Below are 19,266 nucleotides of genomic sequence, written 5' to 3' on the forward strand. Positions count from 1 at the left end.
TACATATATAAATTTTATATGGTCGGAAATGCTTTCTTTTACATACCTTTACATATTTCTCACCCTTTTACTTTACGAGTAACGGCTATAATAATCACAATGTTACCTATCGCCAATTTGTTCATGCTGGGATTATGTACTTCATATTAATAATACATTTCACGAATTACTTCATGTTAGAATAACTGATAGTTTGTCATTCAGCTTGCGACGTTTGAAAGTATGAAAATGTGCTTATGCACGAACCTATCGCCAATTTGTTCATGCTGGGATGATGTACTTCATATTAATAATACATTTCACGAATTACTTCATGTTAGAATAACTGATAGTTTATCATTCAGCTTGCGACGTTTGAAAGTATGAAAATGAGCTTATGCACGTGCTAAAAAAATTATAATAATTTTTGGCATATAAATTAAAAAACATTTTCACAGTGGTAAGACTAGGGATGTCGACAAAAATTCGGCCCAGTTGCCTAAACAACTATTGTATTTATAAGAGTACGCCGAGTCTTTTAATGTTGTGTCCAAAATTGGTCACATATTTGAATGCAGTACTACATGTATTTAAAGCAGACTTTGCAGATGGTGCCATGACAAAAAGTAATTTTTTTATGGTGTACTTATGATGTACAAATTTTGTTTTACCTAATTGGCATGAAAATTAGTTTCGTTAGTTAATTATTAACTTGGAACTTAGGAACCAACATAAATGATGTACATTAATCTATGTAAATTTTCACAAAGAATAATACAATAAATATAAAATATAATTCATCATTTTCATTTGCGGTCACACTTGTACACGATGTATGATTTACAAATTAATTATTGTTCGAATCTATAGTTGGAAATTTATTTAATATAAATAATATCTTAGTTATGCATAATTATGAATATGGTCAGACCGACGAAGGATTTAAGTTTTGCTGTAAATATTATGTTATATTGTTGTAAATGTATGATATGCTTAGAAATTCAAATATTTGGAACTAATACAAGCCCCCATGTTTCAATCTCCTGAGAAAATCCGAGAGCGAAAAAATACTTCGGTTGAACGTTCAAAATGGGCTGGAGGTAGCATGATCGCTGGGAATTTGATGAAAACTTTTCTATATATTCCGCGATGTGCGAATGCTTACAATTGTAAATGCAAATTAACTTAAGCCTAGCTCAGATGCCCTGGAGCGGAGAGCTGGGGAAAAATGGAGAGGGTGAGTGATAGGATATGGAATGGAGACATCCGTAGTTCGGCACTGCTTTCAGAAACTAAACGTCCTAAGCATATAAGAAAAAATTGTTTTTTTTTGTAAAATATATTAAATAACTGCAATAACTATATTAAGTATTTTAATCAAAATATTATTTATTATATTATTAATAATATTATTTAATTTAAAATATGTGCACATTATATACATAGAATGTATCTAACGTGCAAAGAACTGACTTTTAGTTTTCGATATGAAAATACAATTAATGATTTGTGGTAATCAAAATTTATTAGTAGAATCATACAAGTTAATTAAGATTTTACACATACTGCTTGGTAAAGCATTTTTTGTTCCACCGGAGCTCAACTACGGTATATAAACACATATCTTCGATAAAGAATGATTTCGTCTTGAGTGTTTTGAAATTATTTAATTTGTAAATTTCTATCGATTTGCCTAAAAAAAACTTTTTCATCGTCCACAAATTTTACACATACTGCTTGGTAAATAAACACATATCTTCGATAAAGAATGATTTCGGCTTGAGTGCTTTGATATTCTTTAATTTGTAAATTTCTAAAGATTTGCCTAAAAAAACTTTTTCCATCGTCCACAAGACCAAAAGCTGCCACGCCCGCAAGGTTTTTGAAAAATTATTTTTTTTTGTTAGTTTTGTAAATTTATTATCGATTTTGCAAAAAAAAAAAAACTGTTACGCCCACACTTTAAAAAAATGTTTTTCCAGCAAATGAAGAAATTTCTCGATCGCACTCCTTATAGCTGAGTAACGGGTATTTGATAGTCGGGGAACTCTACTATAGCATTCTCTCTTTTTTTATTTATTGTGTTTAAAACAGGTTTTTACGCTTCCAACTTAATGGCAACAGAGACTTGTCGTAAATGTGAATAACGCTATTTATTTATTTTCTGTATTTTTGTATATTTCCTTCTCTGACATATAAAGATTTATTGTTTTATTTTAAACCTTATGCTTTTTATTTAGATGTCCGATTAAATCATCGCATTTACTCTTACATTCAGACAAATAACTGGATTTTAGTTACCTGAACACTTATTAATTTTGTCGCTCTCCTTGTAGTCGTGATTCCTGCGCCAACTAACTGTTGCACTTTCATTATCATTTTTATCCACCTGGAGTTCGGCAAGTTTTTCGTTTAAAAGCTCTTCTTCTCTGCGACTTTTATCCTGTTTTCGAGCGAGAGCCAATCTTTGCTCAATCTCCAACTCCCTTGCTGCTGTATCTACCGGTTTTGCAGACCCAAAAACGTTTAATGATGAAGTTCCGCCTTGTTTATCCAAATTGACCTCATCAACATCATTTTTTTCAAAGTCAATTCTCTTTACTTCTGGCAATGGTAAAGTTCGTGGTTTTAAATTCAATTTTGGCCTTTCTTCAACTTTGGATGTATCTTCACGGGAATATCGATCTGCTGTTCTGCCGCGACCTTCTCGATATTTTTCTGATACTTGGTCAACTTCCCTCCGCGTAGGGGATGAATCAATAGATGGCGGTCTAGCGTTGGTGCGCCAAGATCCAGGAGTATTCGCATCTTCTCTTTCTGGTAAAGGTTTTCTTTCTCTATTAAAGCTTCTTTCAAAATGGGAAGAACTTCCAAAGCTACTTCCATTATTTTGACTATCTCGCCTCCAATTTCCAGAGTCTCTATTATCTCCATTATTACCAAAGCCATCAAACCGCCTATTACTTTTTTGTCGGCTTTGCTGGTCGTTTTCATTCGATAGCTCAATACGAATGCGACGACCTTTAATAGAGGGGTCTGGTAAACTAAGTACATGAATCAAATCCTCACGATTTTCCAACTCAACATAGCCAAAGCCTCTGGAGCGACCATTTTCGCCATCTTCTCTAGGTAGTCTCAGCGAAATTAAATTAATACCGTCAAAAAATTCGTAGAGGTCATCTTCATTTGCGTCAAATGGTAAATTATTGATATAAGCAATAAATGGGGCTTTATGAGGAATAGAATTATCGTCAAATATTCGATTTGCCCTCGGAGCGGTTGGAAGCTGATAAACCAACGGCAATGTACCACTTCCATCATCGCTATCTTCGCCATCTAAATTTCGAATTTTCTTTGAGACTTGGGTTGTTCCGACTGGTGCATCAGAATTACACAGAAATGATTGCAAGGATATAACAGTTCCTTTATTCTTTTTTCCCTTTTTTCCTAAAAAAAATTATTTTAAAAATATTTAATTTAAAAACATATGCAGAAATAGACTAAAATAACCCGTGAAAATTAATTTATATAAAAACAATAAAAAATATACGTGTAAGGTGCTGGTATTAAGAAAAGTAAGATTATACATATGCATGTGTAAACATATACATGCGGACATGTGTTACATTACGTGTCAAGAAAAAAACCATGTGGACCAATACAAATGAATACGCATTGAATACAATAACTTTTCAACAATCATAAACCAAAATTTTATAACTTTAAACTCAAAGATATTAAAAAATTTCTAACCTGCGGAAGCCATTTCAACCAATGTTTCCAATCGTTAATTTTGATAATTTACCGAATGCACAAAACTATTAAAATCAATTTCCTTAAATTGTTATCGATATTTACTTCGGGCTTAACTGCACGATTTTGACAGATCGATTATATCCAAGTCCCAAAGAGCACATCATATAGAAATGAGCACATCATAGTAAATGCCTCTTATTTTTACAATTGTTTATTATAGGGTACAATCCGAAATTATGCTTTGTCAACAAAAACCTTGCATCAATTTCAATTATATTTTAATTTTATAATGTACAATTTCTAAAATTCAGAATAATATTATAAATTTAGTAACGCATACCTAATATAAATGATTTCATAAATATGTGTTTATATATAATTTTCATTAATGTGGTAATAAACATAATACGAACCATATACATTTATTGTATATATGAATTATTTTCCATAATAGTGTGTACGTGTATGTTTTTATACATTGCCTGACGCTATATTATAAGGATTTGATTTAAATTAAATTATGCGTTTTTCTTTTAAAAAATTATAAAAACCGCGCTAATTTAAATTTATATTTTCTAATGCTTGTTGGTTTTGTTGGTTTCCTCAACCACGAAAAAAAGAAATAAACCTTATATAAATAGAATACGCCATCTGAAATGGACATTTATACAGCCCTATTGTAGATAACTAAAATCTTGTATGTCATACTTGACAGAATATATAATTTTGATAAAATAGAATATAATAATAAGAAATTTCTTACTAAATATACGAAGAACAAAGAGAGCGAAAAAGATCGCATTATATCACAGCTCGCCCAAGTGCCCGCAAGAACCCATTAATAAACAGGTCGTCTACTGAAAAATCAAACACTGAATTGAAAAGATGCTTTATCTCTGTTATTTCGGTCTTTCGCGGTACTAATGAAAGTTACTAGGGCGATTTATTTTCCACCGAACAATGAAAAAAATTTGTTTCCACAAGAAAGAAGATTGCTAGAAGCATTTAATAGAAGACTTCTTATTGTGTTGTACTATAAATGATTTCACTTTATTCTTTTGGGGGTATTAATGAAAAAATCCGAAATAAAATGGCTCATATCTTTACAATGTATATTTTAGGGTACAAGCTGAAATCATGTTTCGTCTACACCAAGTTTTTGCAAAAATATTTGCATAGTTTTCAAATATATTTTGTACCATTTTTAAAATTCTGAATAATAATAGAATATTACCTACATTACACATTTATAAATACATATTTGATTTCACTTAAATTATGCGTTTTTATTTTATTTTCGACTCATTTCCTTTTCATTTTATTGTTTCTTCTCCACTTTTATAGTTAACATCATTAAAAACTTATAAAATTATAAATAATGAGCTAATTTAATTTTACATTTTCTAATGCTTGTTGGTTTGTAATTATTCCTATTACAATTACATTATATATCTGATGTTTGCCTTTGCTTAACCACGATAAGAATAAATAAACCATACATAGATAAAATACGCCAACTGATATGGACATTTATTCAGACCTATTATAGATAAATAAAATAAATAATTAATTATTTATTAACGGGACTTTGTTAGTTATAATAGTTTAGTTACAGTACATTCAGAATCACTCAATATAAGTTTTTCGGATAATTGATTCTGGAAAGTATTCAGACACAAAGGGAGAAACAGAGAAACAGAGAGGCAGTTGGAATTTTTGACTTATGTGAAACTTCAATACAAAAAGTGAACTTGTATTCCAGCAATCCTGGAAGATTATTTTATTGAGTTTTCATACACAAATAATAGGAGAGCGCACTTCACATGTTCAAATATTTAATTGACCTCTTGAGTGTTATACTTGAAAGAATATATTTTGTGAGGAGTCTTAAATTTTCCCACACATCGAGGTGCAGGAGAGCGGCCTAGCAACAGCGATGAAGGCTGGAAAGCGGTAGGAGTCAAGGGCAGCCAAGTCAAACGGGAAATAATGGACCGCGGTCCACGGCAAAGCGGATAGACCGTGAACTAACCGTTCCGCGGTGGACTTTGGACTCAAGTCGGGAGAGGCCAGATAGGTCGAACGGTAACTGTGTGGACCCTCAAGCCCAATTAAGGACCCACCGTGAATTAACGGGACATATGTGGACCTCAGATCCGAGCCGGCCGTGCGCAGAAAGGGATATAACGGGATCGCCGCGGCTTATAAAGGGACGAAACAAGCGCAGCTCAGGACAAGTTAGCTCAACACGCGGTCATACATGCAAGAGGATAATCGGGCAGAGTACGGGCGCGAGTCGCCCAGTTCCGACGCGGCCGTGCACAGACAGTCAGAAAGCAAGAGGAACGCAGTAAATTGCAAAACCCGTAGAAAAGATTCCGGTCAGTGAGAACGCGCAGGACGCAGTAAGGAATCAGTCGGAGAGAGAGCCAGTGAGTGTCAAAAGCGGACATACAAGGACGGTCACTGCAAGTGACGGAGCGGAGCAACGCAGAAATCCACGGGACACGGGAGAACACAAGAACCTGGTGTGGTCAGAAGGGATTGTGGAGTCAGTGGTTGGTGTCCAGTGACAGGAGCAGTTTTAACAAACGTGCGCTTCCGGGTGTTGCTACGGTAGACCTCTGGTTCGACCTAACGGACGACACACCTTGCGATCCCGCCAAGGATTACTCTACATCTGTGGTACTCTCTTGCTGCCAGTAACAACTCGTCGTCAGCTTTCGTCTACAAGGCCTTCGCTTCTATTCCCCATGACTGAGATTTTACCTCCGCCGGTGCATTATCTTACCTTGGGGCTGGTGACCGTACCCGTGGTGCGGTTGCGTCCTACTGGCCTCTGCTCCGCGCTCGACACCTTCTTCTGCTCGCCTACTGGGAGTTACGATACCCCGTATCGTCTTCCCCCTTCCTCTCGTCAGAAATCGCCCTCCAGCTCCAAGTAACAATGCCGTACTTTCCGTGTCTCCGAACTGAGTCTCCTCCTGCTTCTTGGACACGGCGTTGCTCTCTTTAATCTTGGCTGTGAGAGTTTGTTTGTTCGTCCCACCAAATTTATGATTTGTGTGGGCTTTAAATTGGGCGTGTCATAAAGTTTTTTGGAAAGTCGATAGAAATTTACAAGACTAACAAAAAATGAAAAAATATCAAAACTGTATAATTCTGTTCCCTTGTATATCGTTAGTAAGAGGTCATTGTAAGAGGTGTTCCCAAGCAAGAGTAAACACAGGTCGCTATAATTATTTACTGATTTACTTTAAATTATGGCTATGTACAGGCGCCTGTGGGTGTGTATTTAAAAAAAGATAGTTCGTTAGGCCGAAGGTGGGCGTTCGCCAATTCAGACTGATTTTGTGCTCTCCTTTCTCCATCTTCCCACCGTAGGCACTGCACAGAAACGAGCGATCAGCTGATCATATGCACATTAGGACAAGCAGGAAGCTTAACATGCCGTTCGCCAATGTAAGACCTAGAATGAAACATCTCGCTTGTCCGGTCTATTCTGGTTGGTGGGGTAGAATCTATTATGGAGAAAAAGCGACAAGAAGTGTGACAGGAAGCAATTCATTATGATTGGGTGTTATGTGTTAGTGAGAGCGCTTTGGAACAGATTGGTAGTGGGCACAGTTTAGACTGTGACACATTTGACACTGGTCAAATGACCCTGTTTGGTTTTAAGCGTTACTACTCGGACTAACGCATCTGTCGCTGGGTGCAACGCGATGATGATGATGACAAAGTCGTTGAGTTGAAAACCTTCAGTCTTCTGTCTCCTGGCACCACTTGGGCTTCTGCTTTAGATGTCGTATTCAGAAATGTATCCTTCCAGAAATTTCGCATCATTTTTGATGAATGAGAAACTGCTCCATGAAGGATTTGGACTGTAGTCGATATTCCGAATGCGCCAACATGGGGTTCCCAGTCAAAAAATGAGCCGGTGTGAGCACCTCTAGATCGTCTGCATCAGCTGTGAGAGGGCAAAGCTGCCGTGAGTTGAGGCGTGCTTCTATGCTTATAAGCACTGTTGACAACTCCTCAAAGGTTATTATCTTAAGGTGATGTTTCACTGACTTTACATTAGCCTCCCACAGCCCGCTGCAATTAGGCGACTGAGGAGGATTGAAGTGCTACATGGTCCGCTGCGAAGCAAGCTTGGGGGCTATGATCTCGTAATCCACCTGGAGCTTGCCTTAGAACGTCTTCATCATATAAAGTTGGTTCCGTTGTTAATGTAGAGATGCTAAACCATTGCTCACCGACCGGTGAATCTGTCCAGAGCTAGCGGCATATAATCCGCATTCTGGTCAGGTGATGTTAACTTTTCGCACTCTGTATTTACGAGTATACTGTCTTCCATCCGGTCGGAAGTTCGGGAATGCGTTCAAGGGCGATTCATTTTTCAGAGAACAATGAAAAAATGTTATTTCCACAAGAAAGAAGATTGCTGGAAGCATTCAATAGAAGGCTTCTTATAGTGTTTTACTATAAATAATTTTACTTTATTCTTTTGGGGGTATTAATGAAAAAACACGAAATAAAATGGCTCATATGAATTGTATAATCCAGATATTCCAGAATTGGTGTTTCTGTTATTTCTGAATTTGGCGGATGCCCATCGAATATCACTTCCTTGCATACTTAACATTGTAATTTTTGAGTCTGTCCCATTATATGTCTGTGTGATGTTGGGAATGGAAGTATTAATTTGTAGTCGGATGGATTTTCTTTGTGAAAAAATATTTCGTTTTTAAATGCGGTAATAGGAACCACGATACTGGGGATAAGATTTTAGTCTAAGCTTTAAGCGCTATGTTTTGTTGTGGTGATTGAATTTGTTTTAAATATTTTAGGGGCTTTAGACAGGGCGTCGACCACTATATTTTCCTTTCCTGGTCCATAGGGAAGTTCTTTGTAATATTCGTCTTCCATCTCATAATTGCTCTCCTTTCCAGATACAATCATGTGTAAGCGGTTCATGGTCTGTATACATTTTTACTTTTGCCCCCCATCCAAATAGCCTTTGAATGTTTTTACGGCCCAGCATATGGCTGACATTTCTTTTTTATCTGTTTCATAATTATACCCATTACTCGTAGAGTAAAAGGGTATACTATATTTGTTGAAAAGTATGTAATAAGCAGAAATAAGCGTATCCGATCATATAAAGTATATACATTCATAATTAGGATCAATAGCCGAGTAGTATCTGATAATCAGGGAACTCGACTATAGCATTCAATAATGTTTTCCTCTGTTACAGATAGGGTTCTATATAGGAATGATATTGGTCTATCGTCTTGTGAAAGTACTGATCCTATTGCCTAGTCTGAGGCAGCTGTGAATAAAATTCTTTATTAAATTCGGGAGATTGTTAAATTACACCATCGGATATTAGGCTACTTTTCAGATTTTCAAACGCTTCAATGGCTTCATCGTTTTGTTGGATTTGTTTTCTAGCTGAATCTAATTTGGAAATACGACCGTCTTCTTCGCGGCGCGTTTCTATAGTAACGCGATAATCCAAGAAATGTTCTAAATTCTTTAACTGTTTTTTGTTGTGAATAGTTGGCTGGCTATTGTTTCTCCTTTTGCTATTCCTTTGTTGTATATAACAAATCCATAACAACTCTAGGTCTAGTTGACCTTTTATATTAGCTGCATTTAGAGTTTCAAAAATTAGGTCAAGATGTCTACAGTGTGTTTCTTCGTCCTGGTTTAAAATCCTGGTTTTTTAATCCGAAAGGTAGTCTAGTAAATTCATATATTCCGTTAATTATGGAAAATGCTTTTTTCCCTATGTCGCTTTCTTTTAAATTATAAAATCATGGGCTACGCCAGTAGAGCCAACAGCCTCGGCTGCAAAGTCGACGCTCTACCGACTCTCTCGCGTGCGATCTGTCTCCTAATAATTTATAGCGATGAAATGGCAATGATAATGTACTTAATCATAGTGATAAAACTTTAATGATTTTTGAAGGAAATTCATCAACTATTTCATTTATAGCCGACACTCTCAGTCGGCGAGCGCGTAGGCATCGTAAGAAACTTTAAATTTGTGACATGCAAAGACAAAATATTTAGGTAAAAGGGCCGGGGACTAGCAAAAGGTATTTGCACTGTTTTTGTGGTGCTTTTGTGATATTTTTCATATCTATGATATCCTAGGACATGCCAATGTTTAAATCATCTCTAGTTTTCATACAAATTTTGCTCTGAAAAAAGCTTAGTAAATTTTTTTACAAGCTTATCTCCTAGAGAGACTGCTTGAAATGTATTTTCGTTTTGTAATGGATTTGGGCCAAATTTGGGCTGGATGTAATTTGTATTGGAACCGGTATCTATTAATATGTTAACCACTTGGCCACTCCTCACTATGCATTGAAAATAGGGTAGTGAGGAGTTTGTTACTCTAAAAGTGAAGTCGCATTGATATTCCTTGTCACTTTCCTCAATGCGCTTGATAAAATACTCAAAATTTTCGTCAAGGTCGTGCAATTAATTATTCGTATTCGTCAAGTGTGTTGTTGGAATGATCTGTGTCTGTTTGTACATCTGTGCTTCTTTGACTGCTAAAGTTTCTTTGTCTGGCGATCTTTTTAATTTATTTTTCTTGTTTGAACACTTCTTACTTATCTTGGACTTATCAACGTCCATAGGTTCTGGTCTTGCTTATGGCTTGGCAGCCAATGGAGTCGTGGAGCCTGATGGTACATTGGTAACTGTGTGTTAGTATTTTGTCCGGTATGGGCGGGATAGTTTTGCGCGGTTTGTGGGTGTTGCAGTTCGCGTGGCATAAAGTTATTCGTCAAGATAATAGAAATTTAAAAGACTAATAAGCAATTAAATAAGATCAAAACACTTTTTTAAATTGTGGGAGTGAAAGTTTTGGGTGGTTTGTGGGAAACAAACTTGCTTAATCTCAATATTCAGCTTTTATAGTTCCTGAGTTCGAGGCGTTTTATACTGACATACGGACTGACAGACGGACATGGCCAGTTTGACTCGGCTTTTGATCCTGATCAAAAATATATATACTTTATATAGGTCTCAGCGGTTTCCTTGACCCGGCATTCTGGGCAGCTGCTGTCCACGTCGCGACCAAGCCTGATGAGGTAGCTCCTGAAACACCCATTCCCTCTCAAACCTTGTCATAGAGAAACACGCGGTAGGACTTGACTGTGCCCACCAATACGTCCGGTACTCCTAGTAAAGTAGTGCTGTAAAGCTGCTACGGTGACGCCCCATTCGTCGAGCTAAATGCATTTCTGATGTCTACTGTGACCACATGTGGTGAATCAGGTATATCAGTCTCTACGACTCTACTTTCCATCGCTTCGGAAAAATGCTTTTTATGAGACACTGATTAAATGCTTCGGGGTGCTCGTTCATTCCTAGCTTAACAGCGATGTCCATCTGGTTCTGATGCTTTTCCCGACGGCATGTCCCTGGCGACCTTGCAAATTTCTTGCGGCAGGAAAATTATCGGCGATTACTGGAGCCGCATGCGCAAGCTGCGGATCACACTGCACCACTGATGGAAACAAATGTTCCACGATCGCCGTCATCTGGGTGGCGACATAGAGTTTCAGGGTTTTTGCTTGGTTAATTTTTGTAACGACTATTTTGTAGGTTGATCCCCATGGATCGGACTCAGATGAATCGCATAGTTCCAGGAAACATTTCCTCTTTGACTTATTAAGAGACGCTAAAGAGACGCAAAAGCTTCTTTGAGGGTTCACCCTCTTGCCTTCGTCTGGACTGAGCTCTATTCTTCTGCCCAAGTGTTAAGGTCACCAGCTATGGCCACATTCCGCTCTCCCCTTGCGTCATTTTCCAGCTCATCTATGTTTGCTATGTTATGCTGAAAATTCCTGAAGAGAAAGGAGTTGTGGTAAGGGCACAAGTCACCAACCGAACGAGGAAGGAGCCGATGCATATGTTTCTAGGACGGCCCCATTCGTCAGGATCGCGACTCGTCCAGTATGTATTTCATCCACAGAATTTTTTTTGTATTGCTCGCTAATAATGCTCGTCGGTTTGAGTTTTGCACATGGTTTGGCTCAGCAAGTGACTTCAGGTCTTCAGGTCCTTTGCTGCGCCTGGTGACCAAAGCCAAGACCTCGCTGTAGGTGTTTCCTTTAGCATCGACTACTACTCAATCGGGTCTCCGCAAAAAGCGTGCCTTTGTTCTCGTCTCAGTCCGCGTCCACGTAGTTGGTTAAAAGCTGCTAAGGATTTTAGCTGGCTGTGGCGTGAGTTGCTCCGTTGTCTTCGCCTGTCGTTTCGAGGGGCTCACTTTCGTCTCCCACGACATCTTGTGCTGCTCGGGATGCACCTGGATCCCTTCTGTCGGTTCAATATAGGGGATCGACCCTTAAAGCGTCCACGCTGGCGCAGTGCGAAATTTGGGAGTTTTTCCGGGAGCAACGACGCCATGCCCGTCTTCAAACACTTCCCGCTCTGTTCCGCCTATATATGTATGTACATGTATTCCGTGTTTTGCCTATGTAAGGAGCTTAAGTTTAAGTTTTATGCTAGTGTCGCGTTTATATTTAGATTTTATATCAAAATAATAGGTTGGCAAATATCTCCCTTCCGCCATTTTGCTCTTTATTCAATGCTTTATAAAAAGTGTTACAGTGATCGGATTTAGTTCAAATATGCGCCATTTTGTTCGATAATCTTTTTCCATATAGACGGCAACCTCATATTACCTCCCTCGTAGAAGCCCCCCTCCTTATTTGCGAAGAACTCGGACAGCCACTTTTCACAAGCCTCTTTTGAGTTTAACTTTACACCACCAAGGGCATTTGCCATGGACAGGAACAGGTGGTAATCACTTGGTGCTATGTCCGGGCTATATGGTGGATGCGATAAAATCTCCCATCCGAGCTCCCGTAGCTTCTGACAAGTCATCAACGAAGTGTATGGTCTGGCGTTGTCCTGGTGGAACACTACACCCTTCCTGATGGCCAATTCTGGACGCTTCTGGTCGATCGCCTGCTTCAAGCGGTCCAGTTGTTCGCAGTAGATGGTAGAATTAAGCGTCTGGCCATATGGGAGCAGCTCATAGTGGATGATTCCCTTCCAATCCCACCAAACACACAGCAAAACCTTCCTGGCCGTCAATCCCGGCTTGGCCACTGTTTGGGACGATTCACCGGCCTTCGACCACGACCGTTTTCGCTTGATATTGTCGTATGTGATCCATTTTTCGTCGCCAGTCACCATCCGCTTCAAGAATGGGTCGAGTTCGTTCCGTTTCCGCAGCATATCGCAGGCGTTGATTCGGTCCAGAAGGTTTTTTTGCGTCAAATCATGCGGCACCCAAACATCAAGCTTTTTTTTGTATCCAGCCTTCTGCAGATGGTTTAAAATGGTTTGGTGACTAACTCCCATCTCCTGGGCGATGTCACGAGATGCCACATGCCGGTCTAACTCGATGTATATTTGATCGGTATTTGTGGTCACAGGTCTTCCGCCGGCTGGCTTATCCATGGTGTCGTTTTCACCGGCTCTGTCCGAATAGTCGAAACCATTCCTCCGCGGTTCGAAGTGATAGAGTACCAACCCCCAAAACACCATTAATCTCACGGAACGTTTCTCTAGCGGATTTGCCTTTAACGAAGGAAAACTTTAAAATAGCGCGAATTTCGGCGTTAGTGAACTCCATGTTTACACGTCTATAACTGTTGAACGCAATATCCAAACTAATCATGCATAGCGTCGTTTTGTAGGTTATGTCAAGACCTTTCAAATTATGTATAGTATTGCTAGATACGAGTAGTACTGTAGCGCTTTGTACATAGCCGCGAAATTCAAAAGACAAAAAGGGGGAAGGGAGATATTTGCCAAACTAATATATTTGTTTTTTTTAAGTATATTTGAGTTTTTAATTGGAGAGTTTAAAATAGGTGCATCAGACTATCTATGAAGATTGATAGATCTTATTTTCTTTTAGTGAACTTCGATTAGTACAGTGTAGGTCTAGTTGCGGATGAGGTGTCGTTGTTGGTATATCTTCTATCTATACCTCAATATTGGAGGTGTTGCCTTGCGATGCATATGCGGTGTGAGAGCCTTAATGTTTGTACATACATACATATGTACTTGTGTTGTTTATTTTATGGTTAAATATTTATTATCTTCTGGAATATGTGACTTTGATGACCTACGGTTGGTGTGTGTTTTTTCAATTTTTCCACGCTTCTCCATTGATTCTGTCTTTTTGTTCTGAACATTTCGTAAAAGTATTTAAGCTTTTGAATATGGGTGCTGGATGTCTAAAACAGAGATAATTTTTTTATCGAAGTAGAAGTAATTCCACACGCAAAGATATTCGTTATAATTAGTTCGGTCTCGTTCTTGTGTGCGTGGTTGTTGTTTTTTAAGACCTTTATCATAATATTCGTAGATACAATAGATTATTGCTTTTAAGAAATTTAATGTTCAATGGTCAATTGGTGTTACTTTTATGTCTGCAATAATCAATGGTCTGCAATCGATGTAATGATTTTGATGATTTTTATAATGTGATGATTTTTAAATTACGGAAATAATATATCATAATATTATTTTAAATTGTTGTTATCATGTACAACAGTTTAAAATAATATTATGATATCTTCTCATTTTTGTATATGTTTTATACATTTTTATAAATTTGAAAAACAAATTTTGGCACTCCCTATCCAACGCCCACGAACCGCACAAAACTGTCACGCCCACACTTTTAAAAAATGTTTAAGTTATTTTTCATTTTATTATTTTTTTCTCCAATTTTTACCGATATTCCAGAAAGTTATGAAATTTTTCGTTCGCACTTCCACAAGATGAGTAACGGTTATCTGATAGTCGGTAAACTCGACTATAGCTTTCTGTCTTGTTTTTTGTTTTTCTTTCCTCTTTTGCTTTGATATTTGGTTTTCAATTTTGTGTTGATAGCATTTGTCTTTGTTTTTTTTTTCTGTTCACAATTTAAAGTGTTTTTTCTAAACTTTAATTTTCAAAAGTAAAAACCCTTCCTTGAAGCCGAATGGATATAATTTATCGTCGGGCTGTGTGCTATAGCCGAAGTAAAGCGTTGAGCTGGTAGGCGGCGTTTCGCTAAACTGGTAGACGGCCGTGGATGTGGAAGGGGGCTGCCGAGACCTACACCTGCTACACCTTTTTAAGCTAGGAAACGACCGCCGATAATCTGCGTTGATGCGATTGGGATACCAATCACGTCGCTGCTCTCCAGGGATAGAGTATGACAATGTAGTTCGCAGGGGGGGATGGGAAACCGTCAGGTAGCACCGTAATCAGAAACTATCCTCTTTTTAGTACTAGCCCTTTTCTTGCACGATCAATTTGACCGGATCAAATGCAGTGATTTTGCCGTCGCTGGCCGTCAGACATTCAGTCATGGACTCTGTCCGATTGACTTTATTTAACTTAGTTCAGGGTCCCTGTTCAAGTTCGGGATATCGATAGCACAAGTAGGGTAACTGACGTTAGATGTGAAAAAGTAATAGTAAACTTATTAGCTAAAATCTTTAATGTTCCTTAAACCATCCTGGAATACTGTAAAAAGGACTCCGAGATAATTTCGTAATCGGTCAGAAAACTCCTTTCCCAAATCATACCAATTGCAGTAATCCCATGCTAGTACAGTTCACATAAGCTTGCCCATTACAAACTACTCATCCCGCGGCGTCTGTATTCGTTCCTCATTACGAACGGTACTTCTACTTTGCCCACTCTAAATCACAAAACGGATCTTTTTGCAGTCTAATAAATGGCGTGAAGTAACAGAAGTAACTAAAATATAAAACTAAAAGTTATATTTAAATTCATGATTAATATGCTACAAAAGATACTTTGTGAAACTACTTAAAAATAGTAAGTAATAGTAAAAAATGTTTTTTTTTTTGTTATTTATTATATGTCTTGCCAACTTATATCGATATCACACTAATCTTTTTGCCACGCCCACTCAATTGCCCACAAACCGCCAAAAATTTCAGGCCCACACTTTTGAAAATGTTTACATTTTCTTTTCCTTTTAGTATTGCTTTTCCCAATTTCTATATGTTATTAAAATTATAGAATATCTTGTTCGCAGTTCCATTACATGAGTAACGGGTATCTGAAAGTCGGGAACTCGACTATTTTTTTTATTTTTATTTTAGTATGCTACCTTACTCGTTATTATATTTTAAGTGATGGGAATTATTTTGAAAAACTAGCAGGTATATAGACACAGACGGGGCAGAGTGCAACCTCAGCTTCCACAGGGAAACCTTTCGGATAGCTAGCAGCATCGGATTAATTCCGAAGTTCCCAGGACACGATTCCCAAGGCGCTGTGCCCAAGGACCGACAAATACAGGCTGCCACCACCGTGGGTTCCAGCCAAGTCACCTAGGATGACTTTGGGCGAAGTGGCTGCTATACTTTCACGTGCTGCTCACTGAACGAACCCGCGGTTGGTACTGGGTGCATGTGCGACACTTCAGGGTGGATGGCTGGACCCTGCTGCGACCCTCTATGATGGAGACGGAAACTGTCATGGTCCCCAGACTGAGCACGACAAGAAGCATGTGCTCTTGCAGCGGGAACGTGAGCGTGGATAAGTCGTATAGAACTACATACAGAAGTCGGGTCAATCGGTGTTTCGGCCGTACGTGGAAGGAATGCCGGTTACATGCATCACCGATCACGCTAGCCTGAAGTGGCTGATGACGATGAAAGATCTGCCGGGACGACTCGCCAGATGGTCGCTTCAGCTACAAGGATACCATTTGAGCATCGAACATCGCAAGGTAAGCGAAAACATTGTCGCCGATACGATGCGTCGAGGAACCCCTGACAGATGCAACAAATTTATTGGGGTTTGAGACGACCGAATTTGCTGCCGAAGACTACTTAGAAGTCGAGAAAAATGGGAACGAACCTCAAAGTCGACAACTGGCTCATCTTCAAGCGCATCAGAAATCCAAACCTGAGGAATGAGCTGGAAGAAGCGGAATGGAAGCTGTGGATTCCGCAAAAATTTACACGCAGCTAGGTAGAAAGTGCTCATTTAGACCCCTCGTCTGTCCATGGTGGAATGGCATAGAAATTGGAGATCCTGGAGAAAGCAACGCAGCAGAGAGGTTAAATCGAAATGTGCTGGCGGCCATTTATAGCTGCTTCGAAGAGGATTACAGAGAGTGGGATGCAAACAGCGGGAGATCCAGATGGCCATACGGAATACTGTCCACTCGGCTACTCGTTTTTCACCGTATTCAGCTGTCAGATCTATCTGAATGAAGCTTTCTGAAGCTTACCAGACAGCTGAGATCTCTGAGCGGCCATTAAATGGCAGGAATGCAGGCGAAGTATAAGCTTCGACAAGCGCTACGACAAGCAAGGACCTACCATGACGCATGCTGGCGTTGTATCACGTCAAGGACATTCGGTTGTTGCCTGCAGAACGGAAGAACAAAGTATACAATGTCAAGGAACCGAACAAAAATACTTCCCGTACAGCGTACCGTACCAGACCGCGTTCCCGAAGAGCCCACATAAGGCGCCGTTCGAACTGCTCGACTACATCAGTGCCGCGATGATTACTACAGACCTGCAAGCTACCAACTATTTCATCGTTCTGCTAAAACTCCGTGTAGCGCTTCTCGAAATCTTTGGTAGCTGTTGCAGTTGGAGCCGATGATGATAGGGCCTTATCGATAGGCAGGACGATAGTGCGATGGTTTTGGTGGCGCCCCCCTTTGGGATATGGATTACTCTTAAACGGCATGGATCATATCCGATGAGCTAAGTCGGGAAAGGATTAGGAATATGGCGGGGAGCATGGTAAAATGGAAATCATAGCTCAATCGTAGCCATACCGTCGAGCTATCAAGTTGCAGCTAGGGCACCTTAAATTTTTATATCTGTGTGGGAAATTAAGAAACAGTGAGTTAACTGGCAGCTATCATCAAGGGCGAGCGCCCTATGTCACCCAGTTGACGAACGGTTAGTGAGAGTGATCAGTTCCATCTCCCCAGCTTAAATTTAAAAGGAAATTTGTTGTTTTTCATTCACTTTTTTTTTTGTTTTTGATTCAATTATTTAGGCATATTTATTTATACTTATAAGCGATTCACATTGATTTATTTATTTAGTGAGTCTCATTTTTTAATTATTTATATTAGCTGTTAGAAACTTATTAGTAAAAGTAATGTTGACGAATGATCGTTCTGGGGCTGGCACAACCACCATTTGAGGTCGCAAGATCCTCCTAATGTTAACGAAGACGAAGTCTGGTCAACAGATGTCGAAGGTGCGGTCGGGTTGTGGCTTATGTCGCTCACTGCGGGTCATCCAGAAAGCCGATAATTGGTGGACAAGTTGGTCGGCTTAAAGATCAGCCGGCTCCTCGTCAGGAATACCGTTCGCTAAGAAATATAGATTTTAAAACCATATTTGAAGAGATTGGGAACCTGTGGCTGTTCAGGACCAAGAGCTCCTAGAGAGGAAGAGTTCCGTACGCGACACTGCAGCGGAGACGGGGGTACGCTCAGCGTTTGCGAACATATACCGCGCATCACAGGAGTCCGGAGATGGCCAAGAGTTGGTTCCTGATTTGAAGCAAGAGAGATTGCTATATTTGATTTCAGCGACTATAAAACCCGTTACTAAGCTAAAGAAGGTGCGAATGAGAAATTTCAACATTTTCCGGAATATCGGTCAAATTTGGGAATATAATTTTAAAAAGCTTCCAATTCTTTAAAAGTGTAGTCGTATTAGTTTCGTGCGGCTTGTGGGCGTTAGAGTGGCCGTGGCAAAATATTTTAAGCAAATCTATGGAATTCTATAAGATATATAAAAAATGATAAAAATATCACGTTTTTTTTTTAAGTGTGGGAATGTTGGCTACATTTGGAAACAAACTTGCGCTGCGTCTTCCTTTGTCTCTGGAATCTGTTTAACCTCAACATTCTAGCTTTTGTAGCTTCTGATATTGAGGCGTTCATACGGACAGACGGACATGGCCAGATCAACTCGGCTATTGATCCTGATAAAGAATATGTATATTTTATGTGATTTGAAACCCCTTGTACATATTTTTCAAATACCCTATTACTCTACGAGTAAGGGGTACAATTAAGGTTATCAGTTTTTGCGAAGTGATCTATTGTTAATCGTCACGGTCACGGTACCTTTAGTTTACGATGAGTCTTTTTATCTTTAATATGCCTCTGCATTGTACTCTTAGGTTAGTTAACTCTTCTTATATTGGGAGCACAATGAAAGTGGTGGGCAATCCCTGTGCCTGTTTAGCAAAAAATGTTACATGCTTGCATTTTCGTCGTTGAGGTGCAAGGCAAGTTGATCTGTAGCTTGTGTCAAAGACCTTGGGCGTCTAAGGAAGCGTATATTAGGCGTTAGGCGTTAAGCTTATATTTGTTGGGAGGACGGCTGTGTAAAGGATATATAGAGTCCAAAGTCTATATAAATTCTATGTATAGAGGCCCAAGAAAGCTGCCTTGAGGGACTCCAGCCT

General features: G+C 39.0%; 1 protein-coding gene across 3 annotated transcripts in view; it reads right to left on the minus strand.

Moving 5' to 3' along the window:
* LOC6542498 (eukaryotic translation initiation factor 4B) overlaps positions 1–3,865 on the minus strand; it is a 35,190-nt gene extending 31,325 nt beyond the window's left edge. For 2 of the 3 annotated variants that reach the window (XM_026983522.1, XM_026983523.1), the window contains exons 1-2: positions 3,733–3,864; positions 2,281–3,426 (exon numbers count right to left, since the gene is read on the minus strand). In XM_026983522.1, the coding sequence (XP_026839323.1) occupies positions 2,281–3,426; positions 3,733–3,745 (1,159 nt within the window). In that variant the 5' untranslated portion in view covers positions 3,746–3,864. Of the gene's footprint in view, positions 1–2,280; positions 3,427–3,732 lie in introns of all 3 variants that reach the window. The other variant, XM_001970919.3, reaches the window with a different exon arrangement.
* Between the last annotated feature and the right edge of the window lie 15,401 nt (positions 3,866–19,266).

Source organism: Drosophila erecta, unplaced genomic scaffold (genome assembly GCF_003286155.1).
Source record: "Drosophila erecta strain 14021-0224.00,06,07 unplaced genomic scaffold, DereRS2 tig00000305-arrow-arrow-pilon, whole genome shotgun sequence".
Taxonomy (NCBI): domain Eukaryota; kingdom Metazoa; phylum Arthropoda; class Insecta; order Diptera; family Drosophilidae; genus Drosophila; species Drosophila erecta.